This window comes from Polychytrium aggregatum, assembly GCF_025602895.1.
Source record: "Polychytrium aggregatum strain JEL109 chromosome Unknown BJ171scaffold_6, whole genome shotgun sequence".
In the NCBI taxonomy this organism is placed as follows: Eukaryota; Fungi; Chytridiomycota; class Chytridiomycetes; order Polychytriales; genus Polychytrium; species Polychytrium aggregatum.
In genome coordinates this window covers 1,059,779-1,087,058 of record NW_026516208.1, presented here as the reverse complement: position 1 = coordinate 1,087,058, position 27,280 = coordinate 1,059,779, and the positions used below count along the sequence as shown (strand labels likewise).

The window sequence follows — 27,280 nt, the reverse complement described above, 5'->3', positions numbered from 1 at the left end:
ATACGATCGCGCCTGTATCGATTGTTACTCTGTGGGAATCTGCCCTCCATTCAGACTGAGATACTCGGTCGGATGCGACCACAAAGCGACGTCTTTGCCCTCCTGAGGATGGGCTCCGAGTGACCAGATTGGAAGGGTCTGTGCTCAGCGGATCAGTGTACGAGCTCACGGAGCTCGCGAGGCTCGGGATGTGTCCAAGGCCATGTTGATATCGGCAAGCAGCCATGTCTGCTTTCTGTCATGGCTACTGTGGGTAACGACAAGTCATTGTGAGCCTGGCCCCTCCCCCAGCGCACTTTGTACAGCGAATATTGATGCAGCGCAATGGACAAGCAAGCCCAAGCAAGCCCAAGCAGCAGAGTGGCAAATGCACGGAAATTCTCTGTCGAAGCACATCCACCATCGTTTTGCAAACTTACTTATTTCGTCCGTGCCAAAGGCAGAGCAGTGTGTGATGCCCAACGATTGATCTGCTGAAATACATCACTGCCGGAGTACCTCACGGCGTCAGCCGTCGCCAAGTAACAGCAGAACGGGACATTGGCCTCCAAGCTGAGAGAGAAAGCAGTGCCCGACACTCGTTCCCACCACCACCACCACCACCACCACCACCACCACCACCCAGCGCAATGAGCACCGACAAGTTTGTACTCCTTCCGAAAGAGCAGCCTTGCTGCCAACCTCTATCAAGACGAACTAGTCGGTTGGAAAACACAAGGCCAAACGACGCCGAAGACCTCGACAGCGCCCTGTGTCGAATTCAACTCGATGTTGACCGTGTCAATGCGCTTGCAGAGACGCTGTGGCCATCGACCTCGGAGACGGGCCAGGCTCCATTCGTCAGCATTCATCTGGAAGACAGCGATACAATCTGCTACGAGCCTCTCAATGAGGAAATCCACTCCCGGTTCATGAGCAGCATCAAAGACTGCGTCCAATGGGGCCTGACTAAGGGCGGCGAGGCCAACAAACCCAGTCGTTCGCGCAGAAACAGTATTGCCTATCCAAAGCCGAGCAGAGGCCACCAGGCGGACAAGACCCACCAAGTGTCTCCGGATGTGTTGCCTGTGCTGGGTGTATCATCAGCGGCACCCCCGACCCACCTTGCGAAGCGGCCGAGACAAGCCTCGCTCATGCTTCCCAAGATTGCCGGCTACGTTGACGAGGCCGTGCCTTACCCGCCTGCAATCCCGACATTGCACAATCCCGTCCATCTTCCACAAATACAAGCCAGCCAAGGTCCGTCCAGCGCCATCGAGCACCCAACAAGCTCGACCAAACCCGTAGACACCGGCCAGCGATCGACCCGGACCAAACTCGTCCGATTCCAACTCGATGCCCACAAGACATCTACATCCGAGTCATCCAAGCCATCACAGCAACGCATCAGCGTCGTGCTCCATCGGCCCAACTCTTCTACAGAAGCTGAAGAGCAGCACAAATGGCTTTGGAAGAGTCCGGACGACCTCGAGCACCTGACCCACTTGCTTCAGAGATCGCCATTTGAGCGCACATCGACCGACATCCACACGATCGCCCGGCTGCTCAAACCTGTGCCAATCTTTCAAAACTATCCGGAGAAGCAGCTGCTGTTATTGGCAGCAATGGCCCGGTACCAGGAGTGTCCGCCAGGAACACTGATCTTCAAAGAAGGAGCCCAGGGAGACCACTGGTACGTTGTTCTAGAGGGCGAACTGGATGTCATCAAGACTCTGGCGCTGGCTCGGACAAAGTCGTTTCGGGCAACAATGAATGTGGAGCCAAACCTCGAGTTTCTTCCGTATTCGAGCAACCTGCTGTCGCAAATGGTGGACGGAAGCCGATCCCAGTCCAGCAACTATGAAGGAACTCGGATCATCAAGAAGCTGGAGCGACGAATCGGCACGGTCAAGGCGGGTGAGGGCTTTGGGGAGCTCGCTATCTTGAAGAACCAGAAGCGCATGGCGTCCGTTCTCAGCCGCACCGACTGTAAACTTGTGGTTGTGGACAGCGTCACATACAAGCGATCGATCCGGTAAGAACAGGCAAGATGGACACAAACAACAATCTCTGAACGAACGTCTTTCGCAGCCCATCCTGTTACTCTCATTGAACCGTCCCATGCACATGTCTCGCTTTCACAGCGCCATCCACGAAGAGGTACGACGGCAGAAGATACGATTTCTCCTGCAGGTTCCGTTCATGAACGCCATACCGTACAAGGAGCGCGAGAACATTTGCTCGACACTGGGAACGCTCCTGGTGGTCCGCGAATACCTGCCGCGGATGCTCGTAGTTGCCGAGGGGTCGATTGTGAGCGAGCTTGGCTTCATCATCTCGGGGACATGCGAAATCCTCAAGACGCTGACGCACCAGGGCGTGACCAAGAAGTATGTGATTGGCAAGCTGGGGCCTGGAGAGTACTTTGGCGAGGGCCCCGTCGTTTCACGCTTCCTCGGGGACATATACTCCAAGGTCGAAATCCGGTCCATGGCTCGGGTCGAGATTGGGTATCTGTTTGCGTACACGGCAAAGGTGTTCTTGGCGAACCATATTCCGGCGACCGAGTGGTTTGATTTGGACGAGAAGCATGGGCTGGCCAAGTACATGGCGTTTATGGAACGGGTCCACTGGGACCGGTTCAAGAAGAGCTGCCTGGACAAGTACGTGCGTGAAAAGTACCAGGATCCAACTGTCGACTACCAGCAGTTCCAGCACATGGCTGGTTTGTGGCCAAAGCACCATCGATTTCGGAATATATAGCACCCGAGGACATGAGACGCTGTGGATCAAGCCATGACATCATACGATGAAAGCCAGGGGATCGGGAGTGGTGTGGATGGCTGAATAGACATGCGTGTATTTGTGGGCTCGGAACGGTGCATTCCTGGCTTGTCTTTTCTTGGGCCATTAGTGGTTGCTGACGACGGCAACACACTCGATCTCAACAAGAACGTCGCGGGGAAGGCGAGCAACCTCGACGGCAGAGCGGGCAGGACGGGCATCGCCAAAGAGCTCGGAGTAGATCGAGTTCATGTCGTTGAAGTCGTTCATGTTCTGGAAACGGCAAGGGAGGCCCCAAGGAATTAGGAACCGACATGACACCGTGGCGGCGATATCCAACCGGAGCATTGCTGGCGCGATCGTGCCGGTTGACAATCAGGAAGGTCGCTGGGGACGCGGTTGGATAGGTGGATGGATAGTGGATGGATAGGTGGATAGTGGATAGGTGGGTGGATAGTGGATAGGTGGATAGGTGGGTGGATAGTGGATAGGTGGATAGGTGGGTGGATAGTGGATGTTTCGCCGCGGGACTCACCTTGAGGAAGACGGTGGTCTTGACGACGCTGGAAAGCGAGGCATTGGCAGCAGTCAGGACAGCCGAGAGGTTCTTGATGGCCTGGCGGGTCTGGGCCTTGATGTCGCCCTCACCGACGATCTGCATGGTGGCAGGATCGAAGGGGATCTGGCCGGCGGTGTAGACCAGGCCGTTGGCGACGATGGCTTGGGAGTAAGGGCCGATAGCCTTGGGGGCGTTTTCGGTCTGGATGTGCTTCAGGGCGGAGGACATGGTGCGGAACTGGGCCAGAGCAGATGGAGCACAGCGGCGGAAAGACGACGAGGCGAGAGAGGCAAAGATCATTGTGCTTAAATGCGCAGACGGGCGGGGCGGGCGAGCGAAGAGGCAAAGGGAAGCACAGAAGACGACAAACCGACAGCGAGAAGACCCGGCGAGACGGCTTGTGGACGACCCCGCGGGCAGAGACGGCGGACCCGACAGCGCCGGAATGGACCGAGCCGGCGCGGCGAACGACACCCGGGATCGGGCATGGTCGAATCGGCGACTCGCCTGGCCTGGGCCAGCCTGGATTAGCCTTGGGTTAGTCCCGTGGGAAGAGCGGCCTCTGGCTCTCGGCGAGACCGAAGCGAATCGCAGCCGAGCAGCGCAGTCTCGGCCCGTCTGTTCCCGACGGCGACAACGGCGTCTGCACCGACCTCGCTGCAATTCCCGCCGCCATCGACCTCGCCATTGATCTCGCCATCGACCTCGCTGCAAATCCCACCGCCATCGATCTCGGCGCGTTTCGAACTCGGGTTCGCGATATCGCGGCGGGGCGCGGTCGCACGGGCTGCGCACGCCTGCGCAGCAGTGCAGCCTGGTTCGAGTGCGCGCTGGTTCGTTCGTTTGTTCTCGCTCGGCTTGTCGCCCTTTTCGTCTTTCCCCAGGCCCACGGCCAACCCCGTCCCTGTCGCCATCTGTCCACCGCAATCCGCCTCTGCCTGCATGCAGCAGCACTGGACGCCCGATAGACCTGCTTCCGCCCCCGCCCCCGCCCCGACCTCTGTTTCCGTGCCCATCCTCCCTGCCGACATGTCCTCCAAGTACTCCGTCCTGCTCCCCACCTACAACGAGCGGGAGAACCTGCCCATCATCACCTGGCTGATTGTCAACTCGATGGAGGAGGCGTGAGTGTCGCCAGCAGCCCACACAAGCCCTGGCTCTCCTGCCGCTCGGCATAGCATCTCTAGAGAACCTCTGGCGTTTTTCGTCTTGCGCAATTCGCACCCGCCAGGGGCCCTTCCTTCTGTTTGCTCGCTGCCAGTGCGTGCTTTGGATCCGGTCGCTGATCCAACCCGCCAACCCAACTCTTGCCCACTCCCACCACCACCACCTTCCAGCAAGCTCGACTACGAAATCATCATCATTGACGACAATTCTCCCGACAACACCATCGAAGTTGCACGCCAGCTCCAGAGCACCTATGGCGAGGACCGCATTGTGAGTACCTGCCAAACCGAGCCAAGCCGAGTGGAGCCAAGCCATTCTTCTACTCTGCATAGCCTCTCCTATTCTGCATATCCGCTTCTATTCTGCATAACCGCTTCTATTCCGCATCGCCATCCTGTCCATATCAATCCTTGGCCGGCTTCTGATCCGCCTCTGTCTCTGTCTCTGTCTCTGTCTCTGTCTCTGCCTCTGTCTCTGTCTCTGTCTCTGTCTCTGCCTCTGTCTCTATCCTCGCCTTCGCTTCTTGAATGGCACAGCTTCTCCGTCCTCGTGCTGGCAAGCTCGGCCTCGGCACTGCCTACGCCCACGGCATCCAGCACTCGACCGGAACCCATGTCATCATCATGGACGCCGACATGTCCCACCACCCCAAGTTCATCCCCGAGTTTATCCGACTCCAGCAGCAGCACAACTACGATATTGTCACCGGAACCCGCTATGTCTCCGGAGGCGGTGTCCACGGCTGGGATCTGCGAAGAAAGCTCACGTCCCGTGTCGCCAACTACCTTGCGTCGGTGCTGCTGGACCCTGGAGTCAGCGACCTGACGGGAAGCTTCCGTGTCTATCGCAAGGATGTCCTCGACAAGCTGATCAAGGCCACAAAGTCCAAGGGCTACGTTTTCCAGATGGAGATGATGGTCCGCGCCCGCCAGATGGGCTTCACGATCGGCGAGGTGCCCATCACCTTTGTTGACCGAGTCTTTGGAGAGAGCAAGCTCGGTGCCGATGAGATTGTGCAGTACCTGAAAGGCCTGTGGTCGCTCTTTATCGATGTTTGATGTGTCTGCAGGTCACCGAGGATGGCGCTGCTGATTGCCGCCGCCCACCCCGGATCGCTCTGCCTCTGCACGCACACCCAATATCTCCTCGTTGCCGTTGCTGTCGCTGTGCCGTGCAGCTGTTTCGAGAAATGCTTCGAGAAATAGCATATCCGCTCCTCACCGACCCCATTTGCTTCAGTGAACACCACGGTGCACGATCGAGCGAGCCGTCATTGGGAATCCGTCACGGCGTCCCACCTCGGAGCGCAAAGACCTTTAGAGGGAAGCAGAAATCGCGGGAAGCGGGTGTGAATGTGGCCGTCGTTCACCCGAAACCGAACCGAACCAAGCCGAACCAAGCCGAACTGAGCCGAGAAGCCCATTTCTGCAGGCAGATGTTGACTTTTCTGGATCCCGAATACGCGCCCCGTCCGCCATGACCAACCAGCGTGGCCAAGGGGATCGATATCCATCGTACCCACGGAGACTCGGGCTCATCCGGTACTTTGGGCAGCTTCCACCAGCACCGCCGTGATGTCCAAGACCAAGCGACTCGAGAAACTACGGGAGCTGTGCAGAGGATCGAGTGAATGCATCACGCTCTGGCATCGCGACATCAATGCCAGTGATCGTCGCCACAGGATATCGACCGGGTGGGGTGTATTCAAGACTGTGTTCCCGAAAGCAACAACATGCAGGAGGGAAAAGGTTCAAGAGGCGAGGGCGGGGAGGGGAAGATCGACTTGTGCAAACACATGGCACCTTCATCATGGAGCCGCTTTGTGTGTGTTTGCCGTCTTCCAGCCAGCAGGTTTCATGCAGAAAGGAGAACAGGACCGACAGAGAACGGGAAGGAGGGAAGGAAGGAAGGACACAAATCCAGTAAAATAGGGACAGTGCAAGAGGATGAGGATGGGAAAGAAGCCATCTATCCGCCAAAAAAAAGTATGCTTATGGACGCTGGAAAGCGGGACACCATGGCCCAACACAGACGTTGGCGCAGGGCGTCCGGCCATCTCGACCGTCTCGACCATCGCTGGCTATCTGGCGAGCAACTCCAGACGCTTCAGCCAGCCGTTCACCATGGCCTTGCCGTCGGCAATAAAGCTGACATCCAGTTCGTAAACGACCCAGTCTTGTCCGGATTTCGGGTCGTGGAGGATCGACCCCGCATCAGGACGGTTCTTGGTGGTGCGAGCTTGCTGGAGCGAGCCCGAGGCCAGCGCCGACCGCGGGGTGTCCAGGTATCTCCAGATGTCTTGCCACCGCCTGGCGCGGTAGCTGGGCAGTCGCTTGTCGTCGTCACCAAACGATCCAGAACTGAATCCAGACAGGGAATGAAAGCAATCATGGAAGCTGGCTTGGGTGCGTATTGACGAGTTGCTGACCGTCAGTGTGAAGGAGGCAATGAGCGGATCAGACACAAAGTCCTGGCCAGTGCCGGACAGAGTGTTGGTTGTGCTGGTTGCACCCACATCGACGATGGGGAAGGACAGCTCCAGCTTGTGGATAGCCTTGCGCAAGACGTTGCGGAACTCAAGACTGCCCGGGCAGTGCGTGTGGCTCGGAAACAGAGCATCTGCGGACGGAGGCTCGCTGATTGAGAGGAGAGACCACTTGGAACACAGCGAATTGATTTCGGTATCAGCATTGTTTCCGCTGTAGCCGTCGCCGTCGTTGTTTATCAGGGTCCGGTCCGAGTCCTGGGAGAATGAGCGACTGCTTTGGCTCACGGACGAGTCGGTACAGTGTTCGGCGGCGGCGGAAGGGCTGTTGAGGGAGTCGTTGGAGCCGGACAGACAAAAGCTGCCAGAGAAAGCGTTGCGGTCGAACGACCAGCTGCCGCTGCCGCTGCTCAGGTCGCCATCGGAGCACGAATCGTAGCCAAGAGGGTATTGGATGTTGTCGAAGTACTGGTTGGCCGGGAATGAGCTTTCTGGCGGAGTGGGATATGCGCGCAGGTGGTCGCGGAGCAGAGCCGGGTGGTCCATGTCCATCCACGACTCGATCTCGTTGCTCGTCTGGGTGAGATCGAACTCGTCATTGAAGCGATCGAGACGCTCAGCCTCGCTTCGGTAGAGCCATTCTTGAAGGTCGGCAGGGAACAGCGAGATGCCAGACTGCTGCATGAAGTGGTAGCCGGGTGTCTGCATCCAGTCGGCCACCCAGGACCGCAGCGTTTTGATTTGCGAGACCTTGAGAGGTCTGTTGCGCCAGTATACCAGGGTGGAGTGGTCCCACGAGTCCTGAATCTCCTCGATAACCTGGGACGAAAGACAGGGAAGCAGCAGGGGAGCCTGGACGAGGATGCCGTCGGTCAGAGCCCTGAGGAACAGGACAGCGGACGGGCAGTCGCCTGGCACGGAACGCAATGGCAGTTTGTTGGGCATACATTGCCACCATCCAAGCGCACGGTTGCGAGGGACAGAGCACAGGCGATGTTGTGGATATGGAGATGGCAGTAAGGGGTGCATTGTGGCAAGGAGGGCGACGACACCGCCAAAGAAAACAGGCACAACACACACAGCCGAGCGACACAGGGTTCGTATCAAATCGAGGGGAGAGGGACAAACCCGCATGGACATTAAGGCAGGGTAAGATGGCATACCAGTTGTCGGGTATCGGAGGAGGAGGCGGCATGTGCGGCAGAGAGAACGAAGAGAGGATTGCGACGGAGTTAGAGTGGTCGATAACAGCAGCGTGGCTGGAGAGTATAGCCTCCACGATTCACATCGCAAGAACGAGCGGGGAATGCGGCGACCCGACATGCGGAGGAGCCAGCGGCATCGAGGCATCAAAGCCGGTCGACAGGTCCCAGCCAATGCAGTCCCCAGCAGGGCCGATCCGCATCGCTCGCGTGGCGCCATGACCCCGCGCACGCAGCACATGAACGACACCCACCGTCTTTGAGGCACTTCTCGAGCTTCTTCATCCACTTGTCCAAGTGAGAGCACATCTCCTGAATGGTCTCGGGCCTGGAGTCGGTCAGGCGCAGGTTAGTTGCGCTCGGGATCGAGACCCAGACGGCGGCCTTTGGCGATGTGTCGCGGCGATAGCGCTTGTGGGGAGGAGACTCTTTGGAAGGCACAGCACCCCGCTCTGGAGAATCGGCGGGGCTTGAGACAGGGACATGTGCGGCGGGTGGAGCCAATGCGTGGCCGTTATGATCGCCACGGTCAGGCCAGGCAGGGGTCGGCTCGGCAAGGCTGAGGTGGGCGACGGCGCTCTCCAGGCCGCTGGAGAGAACCTGGGCAGAACGCTTCTTGCGCGAGGACTGGAGATTGGGCTGCAGCCCAGGCGATGGATCCGCGATGGGGCGGGAAGAGGAGACAGAGTGAACAGAATGGTGCTTTGCGCTGGCTACATGTTGGATCACGGGTGGCATGGCCGGTGGGGATGGGGGGCGGTGGTGGAGGCGAGAGCGAAGATGCGATGGGGGGAGATGGGCTGCAGGAGTCGGGGATGGAGAGGGTCAGCGACGAAAGACAGAGCAGAGGCGACATGCAAGCGAGTCGGCGCAAGCTGCAATAGGAAGGCTGAAGGACGAGGACACACACCGTAAGTTCAACCAACGGAGACTATGGACAGGAGGTTGCAGTTGTCGATAGGGGGGGGGGATCACGAGTCGGATCGACAGGAAGCAATGCTGGACGAGGAAGAGCACAGGCGAAAGAGGACGTGATCGAAGACGGGGAGCAAGATGCGGGAGAGAGATGCGGGGAAGAGATGCGGGGTGGGAGGGCGAGCGGATACCGACGGCAAAGACAGTCGCAGGACGGTGCGGGCAGATGACCACGCATGGCAAGGCGCCAGACGGACATGGGCTGCGGCTGCTGTCCCGCTCCGGGCGAGTATCAATGGCGAGTATCAGTGGCGAGTATCACTGGTATCAATGGCGAGTATCACTGGTATCAGTGACGAGTATCAGTGACGAGTATCAATAGAAAGTATCAATAGAAAGTCACCGAATATCGCTGGTGTGTCAATGGCGGAACGAGTTGATATCGCTCGCAGCGAGTTGATACCGCGAATCGTACCAGCGACATCCACCCAAGCGACATCCTCGCTAACGACAGAAACCCCGCCACCATCGCATCGCATTGCATCGCATTGCATCGCATTGCATCAGACGATCGACCGCTCGCACCATCGCACTCGCCTCGCCAGTCGACTTCCCACACCCCCCAACGCACCCCAACCCACGGCCGCCCAAACAGCATGACGCATTGCGCAAGCGCCGTCAGCCCGCGTCACACAGCCGCAAGCAGTGCTGCGCAATGCGTCGAATCAGCCGGACAGGTCACGCGCCGCCGCTGCGCACCAAAGGCTCTCTCGCCCTCTCTCGCTGTGTCTCGTCGTGTCTTCTCGGCTTCTCTCGGCTTCTCTCGGCGCGGCCTCGCTTGGCCTTGTGCTGCGACTGCGCACCCCAAATCCGCCCTCTGTCCCGTGACCTGCCCCTGGACGCGTCACGCCCAGAACGACCCCTGGCCCTGGATCGATTGGCTGGACGGACGCACCACCGCCCCCCCCCGATATCAGCCCTGGCATCAGCTTGGTGTGGACAGCCCACTATTACAGTCTATCCAAAAAACGGGGCAGTTCCTTCCTGGCTTCAGAGGCCTGCAGCCTGCCGAACTTCCGTAGGCCCAGCGGGTAAGCCATGGGATCCCTCCCCCAGTTTCCAGGAGGCATTCCCAAAGGCAATCACCACTTCGGTCTCTTTGGACATACTTGCTTGGCCATGAATGCGATGAGTGGGTGGGTGTATTCAGGTTCCATATAAAACACAGTCCTGGTTAAAAACGGGAGTGTCCCATTTCATTCTGGAAACGCTGCAGCACAGCTCGCTATTCGTACAGCGGAAATATACACCTGGCATGTCAAACGACAAGCAAACAACTTGACGGTGCAGAGATCCTGCTCCAGTCCAGCCCAGTCCAACAAAAGGCGCCACACCGGCCCTGCAACCCGCCGTCCCCCAGGACCGGCTGGTGGGCTCACTTGGTTCCAAAGGTCATCCGGAGTGCAGACAGGCCGCCAGAGCGCGGGTCGGCATCGGGGCTCTCGCCGGCCGGCTTTTGGCTCGGGGCAGCGCTGCCGCCGGGCGGCTCCCAGCTTGTCTCGTGGGTCTTGATGTTGAAGTAGTAGATCAGCCCGTCGTTTCGATCCACCTTGCGCCACTCCGGATGTCCAGGCACCGGCATCGTCAGCTTGTTGTATTCCTCCTCCCCGACTTCCTGCGCTTGGCTCATGTACTTGGTGTACTGCTCGGTCTTCTCCGAGACGGTAGCGCTGATGCTCCAGCGATCCGCCGCCGGGCCGTCGCCGGTCTGGGCTTGCACCCCCGTCAGATCCAGATCGGCACTGGAAAACAGCACTGCCGACGGGTCGCCCGCACGACCTCGTGTGGCCTCCTCGGCAATCGTAGGCGAGATCAGGCCAGAGCCCCGGAGATACGACGGCGTGGCCGGCGACACCGACGACGGAGTCGACGAGCCCGATGAAAAGGACGATACCGTCTTGGCTTCGCCAGACCTGGGCCGGCTGCTGAATCCTTGCTTCTTCATCGCCGCCTGTACGAACTGGACAATGTCGCGGCAGCTTTCCATCGTCGCGAGATCGTCCACCGTCAGCCGGACCCGGTACCGCTTCTTGACCTCGTCGCAAAGCTCGCGGGCCGAGCTCAGGTCGCCGCCGCTCTCCCAAAAGTCGTCCTGCAGACGCAGGTCGCTTTCATCGAGTGCCTGCTTCAGCAGGGCCAGCAGCTCCAAGGCGTCGGGGATCGTTGGCGCCGCGCTGTCCTTGCGCCATGTCGACGAGTTCGAGTATGCCGCGCCAACGTCGCTCGAGCTGCCAGTGTTCCCGACGCTGCTGCGCCAGTTGTTCGACCCGCTTTCGCTTTCCGATCCGACTCGTGAAAGCGTGCGGGGGGGAATGAAGCTCTGTCGGCCACCGGACCGGATCGAGAAAATAGAATTGATCGACTGCGACCGGTCGGTCCTCAGCGACCGCATCGAATCGCGCCCGTGGCGGCTTGATCCTCGGAACAAACTCGAGTCGTCCGGCACGGACTCGTATCCGCCCAACGACCACACGGACATGCGCATCACTTGATCGACAATGTTGAGCGATCCCGTCGAGTTGCGCTCTCCAGCTTGGCCGCTCGAGGACTTTGGCGAGACTTCTTCCACCACCGCCGGCGCTGGCGCCAAGCCCAACGGGACGGTGCTATGCCGAACGGAGCGGCTGCGGTGTGGCTCGGCAAAGACGCCTGCTGCCCGCTTCGACAGCCCGAGCCTGGCCATGCCGATGCTAATCTCTGAATCCAACTGCCCGGGTCGATCGTCCGTGGACGCAGCGGCGCCGCTTTCTTCGTTGTCGCCAGCGCTGATGCGGCTGTCGACGAGCGACATTGGCAGCGCGTTGACTCGTACAATCGGCTCCATCACCGTGGTCTCCAGAACCAGAGCCAAGTCTTGCACCAGATCGCGGATCGTGGAGGCGTCCCAGAGCTCGACTTGGTACTCGATCGAGCCAATGAGCTTGCCTTCGTGGCCCTTCTCGAACAAGAATGCCAGGTCAAACATGGACTCGACTGTTTCGCGGATCGGCAGGCGGCGAATACCGAGCTCGGATACACCACCACTGCCACCAATGCGCTGGGCTTCGTATCGACGAGAGTTCTGATGAGGAAGGGGAGGAAACCCCGAGCCAAAAAAACAAGAACAGAGGCAGCGGCAGTCAGTCACATGCAAGGACGTGTCGCCATGGTCACCACAGATGTGCCTACTACAGCCGCATTTGCAAACTGAGCAGAGGCGTGCAATCGAGAGCAGCCACGGCTGTACTTACGATGTAAGTAAACAGAATCTGCGGGACAGGCGGCTCGGCGTTCCCGTTTTTGCGGATATGGTCCAGAGTCGCAGGAAGAGGCACTTCCTGGTGAACCGCATCTTCGAGGTATAGATTGCGAACGAAATCCAGGACGCTGTTGAAGGTCGACTGGCTGTTGAAGTTGACGACGTCGAGAACCTGCAGCGGAACGACTCAGCACTCCGAACTCTGTACTCTGTCACTGTCAAGTCCTCTGTCCAAGACCTGACCCTCGTGCCTCTGCGGTAGCTCGGGTCGCCTCAACTCACATAGTTTGCAAAGCGTCCTATGGCCCCGGAGAATTTGAGAATGCGGCGGTTCGTCACTTCGCGCGTCACCACGACGTCCGAACGACCGCCCGTCCATAGATGCAGGAGACAGCAGATCGCCGTGAAGCAGATCTGCTCGACGCTGACGTTCCAGTCGCGCGAGAAGGCACGCACGGACTCGACCAAGGTGTACTCGAGCTCGAACCAGTGCGTGGCGGTCTTGTACGAGGGCTTCGCGGGTCTACGGGTTGCAGGCGAGGGTAGCGTTCAAATTGCGCGAGGCAGGGCAGAGGTGTGAGCGAGCAAGGCTGTCAGGGGACAGAAAGCCTTCCCCCTCCCCGCCGCTTCACCACCAGTGCGAGTTCTTGGCTCGCCACAGCGGCCTGCAGAGCTTTGCTAACAGAGAGGCCGACGAATCAGTGGGGGGGGGGAGACACATACCGAGCAAAGTCCGTCGGGATATCCATGCGACTGTGAATATTCTTGAGTCGATCGTGCCAAAACGACAGCTGCTTGTGGGCCTCGGGGGTCTCCAGGAACTGCTGCTCCCAGACAGCCATATCGATGTATTGGCACTCGGGTGAGGGCGGAGAGAAGGCGGGGTTCTTGGAGACTTCGATGTAGCACTCAAAGAGCTCCTCCATCAGCAGACGAACCGACCATTTGTCTGGGCGTTGGGTTGGGAGTATACGCATCGCGGATGAGTCGAGTGTTGCGTGTCGTGAAGTGTCGAGTGGTGTCGGGTGGTGTCGAGTGGTGTCGGAGATTGCCGGTTGCATGGACAACGACCCATTGGTCAAGGGGAGTATTCACCAAGGAATCGCCAGTGGCCAATTGAATAACAGCTCTGGTTAGCAAACACAACGACGACACTTCCCAACAAGGCGAAAACACAGCTCCGATTCGCTCAGCCACCAAACGCCCTGAACATCATCGTCTCTGCGCATCTCTTCGGACAAAACATCGCCGACGACGAACCTGTAACCACCCGATGGGTCACAATCAACAAGAGCCGCTGTGTTGCATTGCCCTCAAACTCGATTACGCTCAATCGGATCGGGAACTCGCGCTCGAGGTCAAACGGCTGCCACATTCTGGGGCCCACGGTCTCGTTGGCTGACAGATCTTCGAATGCGGCACTGGAAGGCAGTGTGAGGTGATCCAGCGGAATGACGCCATCATTCTGCACCCGCTGACTCACAGATGTCGCACCATTGGCTTGGAGTCCATACAGGGTGCGAAGGATCAAGTGCCGGCGGCTGATCAGATCGATGCTCAGGGCAAGGGCACGCTCGTCCAGCTTGCCCTCAACCTCGATCGCAACGGGGAAGTTGCCGACGGAAGCATGCTTGTGCTGAATCTGCCAGGCGGCCAGCTCCGATTGGGATCGGGAGCATGGGTACGAGCGCTGCGGATCCGATGAATCGTAAGCCGGCTGGAGGAGGCTTCCAAACGATGGCTCCGAGACCACTCGCTTCCGGGGAGCCGAAAAGATTCCCGAGAATGAAGGCGAAGATGACGACACTGTGGAGTTGCTCTGCAACGAGAGCCGCTCGCGCTGTTCGGCCGCTCGAGGCTCCTGGGCCTGGTGCAGGTTGCGTGAGATGCCGGGACCCGAGGAGCGATCGCCGCCACGACCGACAAAGTGCTCCAGCGACGAGGTGCGGCGGAAGGGCTCTGTGGCCTCCTGGCCAGGCACTCGACGGTCGCCGCCGGCAAGCAAACCCGGGTTGCTGGTGATTTGCAGTGGCGACGGGCCGGCAGAGTCCGAATCGGAGGGCACTTCGATCGGGTCGGCACGGTCGCGGATCGCATACGGGATCTCAAGCGAGCAGAAGATCTTGGCAGGGATCTTGAAGCTCGGGAGCCGTTGCGACAGGTACTGGCGCACACGCTCTTCACCAAACTGGTTGTCGGGGATAGCCACATAGGCACACAACTCGTGGCCGAGTCCCCGCAGTCGCTCGAATTGAACCAGGCAGTCCTGGACGCCGGGGAGGGCCTTGATGCAGCTGGAAATCTCCTCGGGTTTGATGCGGAGGTGGCTGCTTGTGGAGCGCCGCTTGCTGTTCTCGATGTATTGGATCTCGCCGAGCGAGCTGTAGCTGGCAATGATGCCCGTGCGGAACATCTGTGCACTGCCCACGACGGTGAATGGATTGCGAATGAACCGCGCTGCAGTGAGCGAAGGTCGGTTGCGGTAGCCCAGGCCAACGTTCATGCCACTGAGATAGAGCTCACCCGGGGCCCCGATCGGCACCGGCTCGAGATCGTCGTCGAGGATGAAGGCCGCGGTGTTGGTGATCGGCCGGCCGAGCGGAGGTCGCTCCTCCTCGGGTCCAACGACGTGGTAAAGCGAAAAGACCGAAACCTCGCTCGGGCCAAAGGTGTTGACGAGGCGGCCCGAGAATCGCTTGGAGGGGCCGATCTTGAGGAGATCGCCATTGACGAGAGTAAACCGGAGGCTGGTCTTGGACCAGTCGCCGTGGCTGTAATTGCGCCAGAGCGGCGTGGAGATGTGCATGATGGTGACCTTTTCGCGCACACACATCCCGATGATGCTGTCGACCGAGATTTTGGAGGCCTCGTCAAAGCAGACGAGGGTGGCACCAAACAGGATGGTGCACCAGATGGCGCTGACGCTCAGGCTCGAGGAGACCGAGTTGAGAAAGGCCACACGGTCGCTGCGCGTCAGCGAGGTGAGCGAACGATGCCAGAAGGCCATGTTGCCGATGTTGGCGTGCGTGATGGACGAGGCCTTGACGTCGCCATAGGAGGAATACACCTCGTAGGCACGACCAGAGGACGGCAGCGTGAGGTTCAGGTTGCTGTCGTCGAACTCTTGCCACAGAGACGAGGCAAGCGATTCAATGGTAACCAAGGGGCAGCCCAGGTTCAAGGATAGCCACAGCCGAGAGGTGGCTGGGTCGGCAATGACGGCGGCTGGCGAGGCGTCCTTGGTGAGCAGCCGCAAGTAGTCCAGCGAGGTGCGGAGCTGGCCATCGTCGACGGGGATGTACGAGGCCCCGGCCTTGAGGACGGCCAGGATGGCACCCACAAAGTTGGCCGAACGTGGAACCGAGACGATGACGGCGCCGCCCGGCCGGACGCCAAGCTGTCGCAGATACCGAGCCAGCCGGTTGGATGCCTGGTTGAGGCCAGCGTAGCTGGTGCGGATTCCCCGGGGATCGACCAGGGCAGTCTCCTGGGCATATTGTCGAGCCGTCTCCTCAAAGAGGGTGTGCAGACACTTGTTCAGGGGCAGAGACGGGTCGATGGAACGGGTGTTCCATTCGATAATCTGCTGCTGGTGCTCCTCGTCGGAGAGCATGGGGATGCGTGCCAGGAGGGTATCGACCGGAAATCGCAGGCAGTGGTCGAGAACGTTGCGGAAGTGGGCCATCATGCGCGAGACGGTGGTTTCCTTGTAGAGCCACATGTCGTAGAGCACGATGGCGCGGCCGGCAGCAGGATTGACCTGGAGCAAGATCTCGCAAGGCGGAAAGGCGATCGAGATCGGAGGGATGCCAGGGACGCCGTTGGTGACGGTCTCGTCGGGGTCCTCGAGCCACAGCATCACCTGGGTTGGGGTGTGGTTGACAAAGGCGGTCTGGTACTTGAGCGAGTCTTCGGCGGCATCGATGGCCTTTTGGGTTTCGAGCGAGAGGTCGGTGAGGGTGTCGGAGGGATTGACCTGTAGCAGCAAGTCAAAGGGAGACTGCCGCTTGGCAGGGTCGGACTGGAACTTGTCGCGGAAGATGGTGCCGATCGAGAGGGTGCTCTGGCTGCTGTATCGCTTGAGAAAGACAGCAAAGGCCGCCAGCAAGACCGCCAGCTCCGAGGCGCCGGGGACCAAGGCCAAGAAGGCCTGGAGATGCTCATAGATATGGGCGGTCACCAGGTCGGGAATCACCAAGACGGCGACCCGGCTGTAAGACGGCTCGATCGACAGGGAGTCCCGTGGCTGGTCTGAGGGAAGAGCAATCATGGAGAGCAGAGACGGAGAAGGGCAAAGCGCAAGAATGCAGGGACGGAAGGCAGAGACAGGAACAAACGTCTATCGACACAAGCCTGGAAAGAACCGAATGAGCGGACGACGAGCCGAGCGAGCAAGCCCGGGGGGTGTGCGGAAAGGAGGGAGAGACTCGGTGACGAAGAGGGCCGGGGGGGGGCGAAAAAACAAAATATGGCCAACGGGGCAGCGAGATGGCACTGGGCCGGGTCCGGGCAGAATGAGCAAGGACCTTGGCTGCGACGAACGGCCAAAGGACCGAAAGCGCCGAGGATAAGGACACAGGACGGGGCGCTGGAGCCGAAGAGGACTTGTCGGGGAGATGCGCTGCAGCGGAATGGCGATATTTGCCGCGGACGCTTGTTGCGGATGCTTGTTGCGGATGCTTGTTGCGGATGCTTGTTGCGGATGCTTGCTATCGTTGCTGTTGTTGTTCGTTGTCGTCGTCGTTGTCGTCGTTGCGAGATCAAAGACAGAGCAGCCGCGGGATGGCAGGGATTTGTTTGCAAACACAGTACGAAGCCAGGACGGACGCGGGCGCCGAGGATTGCCAATGGAGTGGGGTGCACTTCGGTGCTATGGAGTGCTATGGAATGCTATGGAATACAATTCAGTGCGAACAAGCACTGCGCCAGCGGGCGGGTGGCATGCCGTGGCTGGTCATATCGAATTGCAGGCCATGCCATATCACACCATGTCCTATCATATCACACCATGTCCTATCATTCACACCATGTCCTATCATATCACACACCATATCACACTCTATCTTGCTCACCATGTCCTATCATGTCATTCGATGCGCTTCACAGTATCCCCGTCCATTCACGCGGCAGGGTCAAATCGATCGGCATTATTCAATCTACACAATCCGCAAGGCATCCATGGCTGAGGTGCCCCGTTTCAATGTGGGAAAGTCGCCGCCTGGTGCGCGCAGAGCCGGGAATCAATATCGGAATCTGGCGCGAACTTTTGCCAATCGGCTCGCAAAGGCCAGCAGTACTCCTGCCGCCTCCAATCGCACGCACATCCCAGTCTCATCCGCCGATCAATCGCCGCAATTTTGTCCATCATCGTTCGCAATCAACCTCCATCAGCACTCGCCCGCTCCTCCTCCCCTCCCTCCCTCAGATACTTGGGCCTGAGTCTCCGTCATGAAAAAGGCCGGCTCCAACTCCAAGGACCGCCTTGAGAAATCCGGCAGCAAGAAACGGGCGCCGTCCGTCAATCCCCCCGCTGGCCAGACAACCCAGCCGCAGGGAGCGGCCGCGGCCAATGCCGGTGGCGCCGTCGAGGAAGTCGAGCCGCCCGTCGTGATCTGGCCAGAGTGGTCCGATAGCGAGGTAAACTCGGAAAAGTGGAGTACCAAACACGTCTTTGAAGACCCTGAGGGCCTGCTCTGCCTGCCCCGGAGTCTGCGCCCACTCTTGGATTCTTACAAGCGGCCGATCGAGTTCATCGGCGACGGCCTTGCGCCCATCGCCATCCAGCCCACCGCCATGCTCGAGGACATATTCATGTCCATGACGCCAAACAGCCAGGGCAGCAATGGTCTGAGTGGCATCAGCCAGGTCCGTCCCCAGAGGATCGCCAGCGCTCGCGAGCGAACAGCACGCGAAGATGGCTCGATGCCGACCGACTCTGAGCAGCCGTCGTCGCAGGACAGCGGCGTGGAGGCCCTCGAAGGCGATGGTCCCGAGGCACTCGAAGAGGGGGCGCCCAACCCGACCGATCTTTCCACCACCAACTCGGACCCGCAGAGCACCCTCGTTGCCAACCGCTCCGACTCGATCACATCGCCGTTGCAGCCCTCGCCCGTCGTCTCGACCGAAGAGGCGCTGCCGCCCGAAGACGAAGCCTTGCCCACCGAGTTCTCGCCCGAGCAGGAGAACCTTTCCGGAACCAGCAAGCTATTCCAGGCAAACCGGCATCTGATGTCCTCCGAGCTGATGCGGCAGATGGTGGCCACCATCCACTACCTCTTCGACCAGAGCAAGTCCTTCAAGGCCGCCTCGCTCCCGGATGAGTTCGCGCCCTGGGAACAGATCTTCCCCAAGGGCAAAGACGGCCTCCCGGTGTATAACGCATCGGGCAAGTACATCGTCAAGCTCTTCTGGCTGGGCTCGTGGCGCAAGATCACGGTCGATGATCGAATTCCGCTGGACTCGGATGGCCGCCCGCTTCTGATGTCGAGTCCAGCGGTGAACGAGCTGTGGCCGCTGCTGCTCTCGAAGGCGGTCGTCAAGGTGGCCGCTCTCAGGTTCGTGGGAAACGCGCCGGTGTTGGTGGGAGCATGAGTCCCGGTGCCGAGAGGGGTTCAACGCTCACGAGACTGAATCAGAGCGACTGAATCGGAGCGACTGAATCGGAGCGGCTGCCTCTTGTCTCTGCTCCAGCTACAAAGAGATCGACGGTGAGCCCGAGTGCGGCGACTTTGACATCTTCTACACCCTCAAGGGATGGATTCCGGAGCGCCTTGTCAGCCAGCAAAAGTCTGCCGGGTTCTGGACTTCGCTCCTGAACCTGAACACAAAATCGATGCAGGGCAACGGTCCCGTCTCGACCGCCGGCAAGCCTGGCGCCGGAGCCACTGCGATGCAACCCGCGGCACAGAAGGAGAAGGCCGCCGATCGGAGCGCCATCGCCTCGGCCAATGCAAGAGCCAACACGCCGCGCCAAGTTCCCTATTCGGTCATCATGGCCTATCGAGACGGCGAGGTGCGTGAGCTGTGGATGCTGGATCAAACCTGCATCCGTGGTGTGACATGCATAGCAGTCGTCAAGGCTTCGCACATGCACTGAAATCGACTGCGCCGATTCTTCCAGGAGCCCACCGACAAAATCGACATCAACACAATCGCGTTTAGTTTTCGGGTCATGGAGCTGCGCGAGACCACACCGATCGCCGTCACTGGGAAAGAATCGGTCGATCTCCTGCAGTCCACCAAGATTGTGCGAGTGCGAGGCTACTTTTCTTGCGGGTAAGGTGTCGCTGCATACCAATATGCCTTGGTCTCGGCAGGCTCGAGGCTTGTCGTCCGTCCCCCTCTCTCCGACTTACAACGCCTGCGCCGCCGCTGTACTCTACTGCCGCACACTGCCACTCTTCGCCATGGCCTTGAGCATCCAGATGCCCGAGACTGCGCGGGAGAACTATGGAGCTCAAGAGCAAGCCCGGCAACGAGGAAGAAAGCGGCTGGTCTGACAACAACGATTGCTGGATGACCGGCACAGACTTTATAAGGATATTTCGGTATGCAGGCTGCAAACACCCCCGATCTGTTCCGGCGCACGCCTCAACAGCGGAAGCTGACCAGCATCTCTGTCCTGCCTCTTATACCGGCTCCAGATGCGTGACCATCTACCACAACCAAGCGACTTTCAAGTGTGTCCGGACCTGGCACTCGATCCCCGATGCAAGCAAGGCCAACGAAAACCTGCGCATCCCTCCAATACTATGTAATCCAATCACTTGCTTATCTCTTCACTCCCCAATCGCTCGCCGCCATCTTCCCAACATTGCAACGCCTTGTGGTCCCATCATCGGTACTGTTGTCCACTCCTAATCGGGCGCGGCCTACTCGCCAACCACACATCCTGGCCCATGCGTTCTTCATGTCTCTGCAGATCTTCCGGATCCCAGCCGAGAAGCCGCGGTGTACATGTGCATCTCGACGTACGGCAAGATCAAGAACGAGAGCATGCCGTCGGGATCGAGCATCACCCTCGAGCAGTATGACTGGAAGCTATCGGACAGAAAGAAGCCAACCGTGAGACTGTCTACAAACGCCTGCTTGGCGACATATGTTCGACTGCCAGCAGAGTAGGTTTGCCAGGACGGCGAGGTAGTCTTGAGTGTGCCGAGTTGTCTCAGAGGCAGTAAGGTAGACGGGCACAGCGGCATTGACGGCATTGAGCCAAAGACTGCCTGTGACCGATGAAGCCGTGATGTTCGAGAGCATTGAGCGAGCCTGACTCATCTGGGCATGTCCGCACACTGGTCATGGGGAGGCGGCCCGTTTGCTTGCGGGCGTCTGAGCATGCCCTGCATCCACGGACCTCGTGCACACAGCAGCACCGCCGAGTCTTATGGATCACACGCTTACCAGCGTCTCCACATCTCCAGCATAACTGCATACCGCTTTGTTGTCGACTGCCCGACCACCTTCTTCATATCGTTCCTGTCGCGAGAGGACTTTTCTCTGGAAGACGAAGCAAAGTACCTCACGGAGCGGCTGAATCTGTCGGTCAAGGATGTCGATGATCAGTTCGCGGCGCAGGGTGTGGGATCGTGGTTCCTGCTCTTCAAGTAAGCCACATCAGCTGCGCTGCCACTTCCGATCTCTGACTGTCCTCGGCGAGACTACGGCGTATCACAGTCCACCCGCCGACTTACCGGGCTTGCGGTACTGATTTATCGTCTGCTTTCAATATCTAGACAAGCACTGCACTTCAACGAACCAACCTATCTGGCGGCCAACATCTACACTCCAGACTCGATACAATCCCTCACATCCCTGCGCATGTTTGACAATGACACCGGGAAGCTGATTCCAGAAATTTTCTACAACCTGCACCCAAGAATCTACACACCAAACAAGGTGCCCGTCCGACTCGCCTGCATCACCGCACTTTGATGTGGTGTTCTTGTGCCCCCCCCCGCTACTATAGTCGACGACAGCCATGGGCAACTGAGGAGGGGACGAGGTGTCTCTGTGACTGCGAGCCGACCCAGAGGCGATCTCGGTGCGTGCTCTTTAACACTCTGCGTACCCTTCACCATGTCCGCAACTTTAGTCCGGATACACACTTCTGGCTGATTGCCGCACGCCTGTAGCACGCCCGGCCGGAAAGTGGAAGCTGCGGCTCGTGTTTGAACCCAACACGCTGTTCTCACCCGAGAAGCCGCTCGAGATCTTTACCAAGCCAAGCATCCAGGATTTCGATGACATTTACGTGCCAAACAAGCACAATATTCTGTTCCGGTGAGGAGTACAAGCAGCTCGGGGACTTTCGTGAGCGTGATGACGGTGAGGGCGATTTGGTCGATTGTTGAGGAACAGCGGGGTATCGATGCGACAAGGTCCCGATGCTCCAGGCTGCAGCGACACTCATCGACAGACCACGGCCTCGTTCTTGCTCTGACTCGGTGCGACACCCAGGTTTGTCGTCAAGGTCAAGGACTGCCCTGAGAACTGCGTCTCTATGCAGCTCACATTCGCCTTTCCGCTGGTGTGGATCAAACTTCAGATCTTTGAGAACGACGTCGAGATCCAGTCGTCCAAGGGACGAGGCATCACGACCGTCTATGCGATCAATATGGTCCAGGGGCCTCCGGACTCGGCCTCGAAAGAATCCAAGTCAGCCCCGGGCTCAGCTTCGTCTCAGGTGAGCTGCGGGGAGGGAGGATGATGGTGGGGTCTTGATGGAGAGCAAGGGGAGTTGTCAGTATTGGGTTTAGTTCAGATGGAGCGGGCGACATGTGCTTGTAGACATGATCACCTGTGTGTGTGAATCCCATGAGCTGCCCAAGAGTGCCGAGGAGGGAACCACGAGCAGGACACAAGCAGTTGAGGAGTGATGGACCCAGGCGACTGCCCCCGCATGAACCAGTGGAGTCTACTGGTGCATCGGCGCATATTCCTCCGCGCATATTCCTCCTCGGCTCACCGTCACGCATCCTCACCTTCATCATCCTGCCGTCACCAACCACGCCCAATGCATGCGCAACGGCGTATCTCCCTTGATCGGAACACCCCCACGCAGTCCAAAAAGCCAAAGTACATTGTGCAGGGCAGCGTCGAGCAGATGGAGTTTACCAAATTTGTATCGGTGGCCTCGACCGTACCAGGAGATGCTAACCGGCCGCCGTCTCGGGGGGCCAAAGTTGCCAGCGCCAAGAAGAAAAAGTCCACCACCCCGGCCAGCGCAACGGCTGCGACCACAACAGTGGTCGAGGACAAACCGCAGACCAATGAGCCGGCCTGGAAGCTGCGGCTGATCACCGCCGATCCAGGCTCGCTCGTTGTCGTCAAGGATACCGAGAAGGAGGACCGGTACAAAGCCATCAAGGACTCGTGGGAAGCTGCCCAGCCCGGACGAGCCGCCAAGGCCCGCGAGGCCCGCGAATCCTATCTCAAATCGACCGAGACCCTGAGCCGGGGCATGAGCGTCTTCAAGTCCAACAAGTCCACGACGACAAAGTCGACGCCGACCGGTCGTCCGCTGACCATTCAGTCCTTCACCGAGGAAACCGCCGACGAGTCCATCGGAACAGCCGGAACTCTGGGCGTCGGACGACTGATAACAGCCGAGAGCGGATGGACAGGACTGTCAACGCTGCCAGCAACAGCAACCCCGGTGCACGTTCTCACGCCCGAGGATTTGGAGCAGCGGGAGCAGGCGCGGCAGCAGAAGTGGAGCGCCTTTGAGAAGATACACGACGAAGTCCGTCGGCAGCGAGCCGAGGGCAAGGAGTACCGGGCCCGGTGGAAACAGCTGCAGATCGACAAAGTGGACGAGAAGCAGAAGGAGGTCGACTACTACAGAGACCTCGATGTCAAGCGCAGGGACAGCTATCGCCAGCGGATCATCAAGGAGATGGAGGATGCGATGGCTCGCAAGCTGGCCCTCGAGGCACAACGGGCGGCAGAGCTGATTGCCGAGGCTGGCGGAGACGATATGGCCATGCAGGACAAAGACAAGGCCAAGAAGAAGGTCGGCAAGCGCTGAGCGACGGGACGGGAGTGCATGTCGGGGGTTCAGGAAACGAGCCCGCTGCTGGTGCACCAGGCGTCGACCCCGAATTGCATTTGGGATCAGTACGTCCCAACGCTGCATGCCACATTGCCCGACCTGGCATGGTGCTTGTTTGGTGTTGTTCAGTTTCATGGCGCCGTCTGTTCGCTCTGCTGTGACGCTCGCGCTGTTGGAACAGAGCTCGCTCATGAACCGCGATTGTGATGTCCTGAGGCCTGGAGCCATCGCTGCATGCCATGCAGTTGCTTAGGGCAGTGATATATTCGCCGGCTCGCCACCATTGACCTCGGCGAAACAGCCTTGGTCTTGCATGATTGGGTCGGTCGGATGGTCCGCTCTTTGGATGGGCGGCCGTCGCCGTGCTTCTCTGGCCAGGTTTGCATTGATCTGATCGCCCACATCGCTCCCCACTCCATACCACCGGACCGACTGTGGCCTCCGATGCCAGTCCCCTCAACTCCAGCTGCCCATCGGCCCGCATGGACCTGGCGACACATCGTGTTGCTGATCGTTGGGCTGCTGGCTGTAGCCTACATTACGACGCCGTCGCCATCCTCCTTGGCTGAAAAGGCGCAGGAGAGCCCAGAGCCCAGCATTCTGAACCAAGACCCATCCCTGGACGAGATGCAGGCCCATCTCAGTGCCCTCGGATTCGACTTTATCGGCGGGCTGCGGGAGCGCTTCGGCGGCTGGACGCTGCCCTCGACCGAGCCGACCCACATCCACACCGACTATCAAGACTACGGTGTCTTTGCTGTCGGCATCGTCTACCGAACCAGACGCATCGCTTCCCTCCATACCCTGCGGGGTCACTGGTCGTCATTCCTGGGCCGTCTGGGGCTGGCTTCGTCCGATGGCGACGATGAGCAACTGACGAATCCCGGCAGCAGGCCCGACTGGATCGCAACCGATGCCCGATGGTATCTCGGGCTGCTAGGCTTTTGGATCCCGATCCCGGAATCCTTCAGCATGGGCGATTTATCGGTCGAGGCGCCCTGGGACTGGTCTGTGGAATGGATGCCGCAGGACGTGCATGTCATGTCAAGCTTCTGCTATTACAACGGTGAGGCTTGATGAGGGCTCTGATATTGATGGATTGCTTGGCTGCCCCCCCCCCTCGCATCTGCAGATCAGTCGCCCAGGCTTCTGCTAACCAGCAACTGATTCTCGGCCACCCCGGACATCCTCGGGGAAATATCTCAGGCTTCCGACTCTGGGACAGTTTGTGTGCTTGCTTGCCGAGCTATCATGGCTCACGGTGCCAATGGCGAATCCATGCCTTCCGGCCGATCTCGGCAGCCCTGGAGCGCATCCGGTTTCCAAGCGAATGGATTCCAGCGCTTCTGCGCCGGATCGGACTCCTCGATGTTATCCTGGCGGTCAACTTGGTCGTCTTTGCCATGTGGCAGCTCTGCCCAGAGGCCTGGATGAGGGCCCACTTTACCCATCAGGTGCCGGCGCCGCCCAACTCGTTCAGCCTGCACACCTGGCTGACGTCCAACTACAGTCACCGCAACGTATTCCATCTCGCAAACAACATGCGCGGGTTCGTCTACGTCGCCCCGGTGGTGTATTCCATGGTCGGCGAGTCCCGGTTCGGGGTCCTGTTCCTGGCGGCTTGCGTGCTCTCGTCGCTCGGCAGCTGGATTTACCGAACGCATCTGCGACATCAGACAGCAGGATATTCGCGCTCGGTGAGCTGCTCTCTCGGAGCCAGCGGATGTGTCCTGGCCCTGGAAACCTTTCTGCTGGCATTTCACGCCAGTCCTCTCGGCGAGGAAGAGTCGATGGGCTTCCTCTTGGCACAGATCTTTTGGGATGCTGTGGTGCAGCAGGGCCATGTGGACCTGGGTGGCCATGTCGGCGGCATTCTTGCGGGATGGCTGCTGGCGCTTCACTGGGGCTGAACGGCGACAACGGGGAGAAGACCTATCCTGGCCATCGCACCAGCGGCGCTATCAAAGTCATATGCCCGCATTTGAGACGGAGCTGTCCAAAATCGACAATATATTGGCGTGGTTGCCTCGAGAGAGGAAGCTGCACTCAATATGAATGGGTGTATTGGAACTTGTCGCCGACCGAGGACGACAGATGATGATCAACCAAAAAAAGGAGAGGAAGGGGAGAAAAGGGAGAGAGAGAAAGGATCATGATGGAATGAATAAACTGATGAAAACGAGAGGAGGGCGAGACCATGTTCCGACGCAGGAACGGTCATATTAGAGATGGGCGACAGTGGCATGGATAGATACAAAGGTACGGACAGGCGAAAACGACACTTTAAAGGTGGCGCATTGACTTGCGCAGGAGCAGTTCCGGAGAACCGGATCGAAAAGAGATTCGGTCGATCGACCAGTGGAAGGAGTGGGGTGGGCTGGATCGAGAGGGGTGTATGGGAGGGCTTGGAGAAGTGGGAGCGGCTCGGATGTGATGTTGGCTATGAGCTTACGCAGCAGCAGTTCCCGCGGAAGTGTCTGCATGAGAAACAACTCGGCCGCGGTGATATCCCTCCAAAGTCATCGGCAGAGCAGCACCAGCACCAGCACGGCAGCACCATGACGATGCTTCGACGGGTGTTGAAAGGGCATGGTTTGTGGCCGAATGGTTGGGCTTACTGCGATTCCTCCAGAGCGACGATCGTGGCAGCCGAGTCGCAGCGCGGCAACTCCAAGCTCGGCTGCTTGTCCTTGTAGAGGCAGCGCAGGAAGCTGCGGGCATTTTCGATCGAGAGATCGAGGCGCTGGATGACCTTCTCGAGGTCCTTGAGATCCTTGGCGATGGAGCAATACTGGAGACAGGCGGCGACGATGATGAGCAGGTTGTAGCCCGTGGTGGAGACACCGCGGACCCGCTCGTAGGTGATGTTGGGGTCAAGCATGATGATGCGCTCGACCCGCTTGACGTTCTCAAAGGCAATGTGGTTGACGTTGAGGCGGATGTTGGTGAGCCAGGCCTTGAAGGAATACCGGCCCATGATTCGCTTGGTGGTTGTCCAGGACACCGAGGTGAGGTCCTCGTTGTCGGGGGCGGTGCCCTCCTTCAGGATAACGAGGCACTCGCAGATGGTCTTGAGCTCGGCAGGCGGCATGGTGTACCACGAGGCCTCGATGATGCTGTGCGGGTTGACGTTGCGAAGAAAGGTGCCGTAGTGCCGCAGATGCGGGCGCTTGGAGACCTCGCTCTGGGTATAGCGGTTCTGGGCCAAGCCCCGACGAAGCTTGAGGTCAATCAGATTGCGCTCGAGACGGTAGGCCAGGATCAGGTCGACGAGGGCCTGGAAGCGTTTGGAGATGCAGCGCAGGACCAAGAGACGCTCATTGGGCAGGAACTCGAGGACTGCAAGAAAGATCTCGTTTGGAAAGACGGGGACTGTAGCGGGTTTCTTGGGCAGGACGACGGTCTGGCGGACCTTGGTCACCGAGCCAACGGCAGACTTGGAGGAGGCTTTTGGAGATGGTCTGGCCCAGGGCTTCTTGGTCGCAGCGCCAAGCGAGTACGGCGTTGCCGAGACGGGCTTGCCGGGCTGTCTGGACGGCGGACTGGTAGCGGAACGACGACGACACCGGGCTGGAGGAGATGGAGGAGATGGAGGAGATGGAGGAGATGGAGGAGACGGAGGAGGATCTGGGCGTCCGGGGCGAGGCCGACAGCGTCGACACAGCCAAGGTGCGTCTGGAGGATGGAGAGGAGGACGATGCAGCTCTGGGAGACGACGATGCTCTGGAAGATGCAACCATGCTGGGCTGATTGAGATTGCTGGACAAACGGACAGGCGGGTCGGTCAGCAGCAGCAGCGGCGGCGGTAGAGAGGGGCGGAAGGGGTTGCGAAGGGGTGCTG

General features: G+C 59.2%; 8 protein-coding genes across 8 annotated transcripts; 4 read left to right on the top strand and 4 right to left on the bottom strand.

Moving 5' to 3' along the window:
* Positions 1 to 240: 240 nt before the first annotated feature.
* On the top strand, positions 241 to 2,742 carry BJ171DRAFT_472313 (uncharacterized protein; the record flags this gene model as incomplete). The annotated part of the gene is made up of 4 exons (XM_053108652.1): positions 241 to 269; positions 692 to 2,014; positions 2,124 to 2,139; positions 2,173 to 2,742. 4 exons carry the CDS (start codon positions 241 to 243, stop codon positions 2,740 to 2,742), a joined length of 1,938 nt encoding a protein of 645 aa, XP_052970119.1.
* Positions 2,743 to 2,889: 147 nt separating this feature from the next.
* BJ171DRAFT_472312 (Endoribonuclease L-PSP/chorismate mutase-like protein) lies at positions 2,890 to 3,550 on the bottom strand (the record flags this gene model as incomplete). Its single annotated transcript, XM_053108651.1, has 2 exons — positions 2,890 to 3,036; positions 3,299 to 3,550. The coding sequence occupies 2 exons, from the start codon at positions 3,548 to 3,550 to the stop codon at positions 2,890 to 2,892; spliced, it is 399 nt and encodes a 132-aa protein (XP_052970118.1).
* A 646-nt stretch (positions 3,551 to 4,196) lies between these two features.
* On the top strand, positions 4,197 to 5,718 carry BJ171DRAFT_492439 (dolichol-phosphate mannosyltransferase-like protein). Its single transcript, XM_053109822.1, has 3 exons — positions 4,197 to 4,446; positions 4,660 to 4,759; positions 5,026 to 5,718. The coding sequence occupies exons 1-3, from the start codon at positions 4,265 to 4,267 to the stop codon at positions 5,545 to 5,547; spliced, it is 804 nt and encodes a 267-aa protein (XP_052970117.1). The 5' UTR covers positions 4,197 to 4,264; the 3' UTR covers positions 5,548 to 5,718.
* Positions 5,719 to 6,169: 451 nt separating this feature from the next.
* Positions 6,170 to 9,265, bottom strand: BJ171DRAFT_492435 (uncharacterized protein). The gene is made up of 3 exons (XM_053109821.1): positions 9,087 to 9,265; positions 8,431 to 8,976; positions 6,170 to 7,885 (listed from the first exon to the last, which is right to left on the bottom strand). Exons 2-3 carry the CDS (start codon positions 8,912 to 8,914, stop codon positions 6,570 to 6,572), a joined length of 1,800 nt encoding a protein of 599 aa, XP_052970116.1. The 5' UTR covers positions 8,915 to 8,976; positions 9,087 to 9,265; the 3' UTR covers positions 6,170 to 6,569.
* A 1,010-nt stretch (positions 9,266 to 10,275) lies between these two features.
* BJ171DRAFT_565749 (uncharacterized protein) lies at positions 10,276 to 16,950 on the bottom strand. The gene is made up of 5 exons (XM_053113368.1): positions 13,650 to 16,950; positions 13,113 to 13,338; positions 12,672 to 12,912; positions 12,382 to 12,561; positions 10,276 to 12,212 (listed from the first exon to the last, which is right to left on the bottom strand). The coding sequence occupies exons 1-5, from the start codon at positions 16,657 to 16,659 to the stop codon at positions 10,527 to 10,529; spliced, it is 5,343 nt and encodes a 1,780-aa protein (XP_052970115.1). The 5' UTR covers positions 16,660 to 16,950; the 3' UTR covers positions 10,276 to 10,526.
* Positions 16,951 to 17,984: 1,034 nt separating this feature from the next.
* BJ171DRAFT_636543 (uncharacterized protein) lies at positions 17,985 to 23,661 on the top strand (the record flags this gene model as incomplete). Its single annotated transcript, XM_053115718.1, has 11 exons — positions 17,985 to 18,943; positions 19,080 to 19,443; positions 19,513 to 19,608; positions 19,845 to 19,936; positions 20,033 to 20,142; positions 20,311 to 20,506; positions 20,810 to 20,992; positions 21,122 to 21,284; positions 21,481 to 21,668; positions 21,846 to 22,071; positions 22,450 to 23,661. Coding segments are annotated over 11 exons (3,543 nt in total), but the record flags the coding sequence as incomplete, so codon positions are not given.
* A 162-nt stretch (positions 23,662 to 23,823) lies between these two features.
* BJ171DRAFT_492431 (uncharacterized protein) lies at positions 23,824 to 25,500 on the top strand. Its single transcript, XM_053109820.1, has 2 exons — positions 23,824 to 24,505; positions 24,646 to 25,500. Exons 1-2 carry the CDS (start codon positions 23,884 to 23,886, stop codon positions 25,347 to 25,349), a joined length of 1,326 nt encoding a protein of 441 aa, XP_052970113.1. The 5' UTR covers positions 23,824 to 23,883; the 3' UTR covers positions 25,350 to 25,500.
* Positions 25,501 to 26,143: 643 nt separating this feature from the next.
* On the bottom strand, positions 26,144 to 26,800 carry BJ171DRAFT_396104 (uncharacterized protein; the record flags this gene model as incomplete). Its single annotated transcript, XM_053107179.1, has 1 exon — positions 26,144 to 26,800. A coding segment is annotated over one exon (657 nt), but the record flags the coding sequence as incomplete, so codon positions are not given.
* Positions 26,801 to 27,280: the final 480 nt, after the last annotated feature.

Bases quoted from the DNA above. Each gene is read 5' to 3' on its own strand.
- BJ171DRAFT_565749 (XM_053113368.1), bottom strand. From the start codon at position 16,659: ATGATTGCTCTTCCCTCAGACCAGCCACGGGACTCCCTGTCGATCGAG. The intron at 13,339-13,649 runs GTTCGTCGTCGG...CCCAACGCCCAG, and splicing joins GACCCATCGGGTGGTTACAG to ACAAATGGTCGGTTCGTCTG. The intron at 12,562-12,671 runs GTGAGTTGAGGC...GTTCCGCTGCAG, and splicing joins TAGGACGCTTTGCAAACTAT to GTTCTCGACGTCGTCAACTT.
- BJ171DRAFT_492439 (XM_053109822.1), top strand. From the start codon at position 4,265: ATGCAGCAGCACTGGACGCCCGATAGACCTGCTTCCGCCCCCGCCCCC. The intron at 4,447-4,659 runs GTGAGTGTCGCC...ACCACCTTCCAG, and splicing joins GTCAACTCGATGGAGGAGGC to CAAGCTCGACTACGAAATCA. The intron at 4,760-5,025 runs GTGAGTACCTGC...TGAATGGCACAG, and splicing joins CCTATGGCGAGGACCGCATT to CTTCTCCGTCCTCGTGCTGG.
- BJ171DRAFT_492431 (XM_053109820.1), top strand. From the start codon at position 23,884: ATGCCAGTCCCCTCAACTCCAGCTGCCCATCGGCCCGCATGGACCTGG. The intron at 24,506-24,645 runs GTGAGGCTTGAT...GAAATATCTCAG, and splicing joins AAGCTTCTGCTATTACAACG to GCTTCCGACTCTGGGACAGT.
- BJ171DRAFT_492435 (XM_053109821.1), bottom strand. From the start codon at position 8,914: ATGCCACCCGTGATCCAACATGTAGCCAGCGCAAAGCACCATTCTGTT. The intron at 7,886-8,430 runs GTGGGTGTCGTT...GTTCCGTGCCAG, and splicing joins CGAGAAGTGCCTCAAAGACG to GCGACTGCCCGTCCGCTGTC.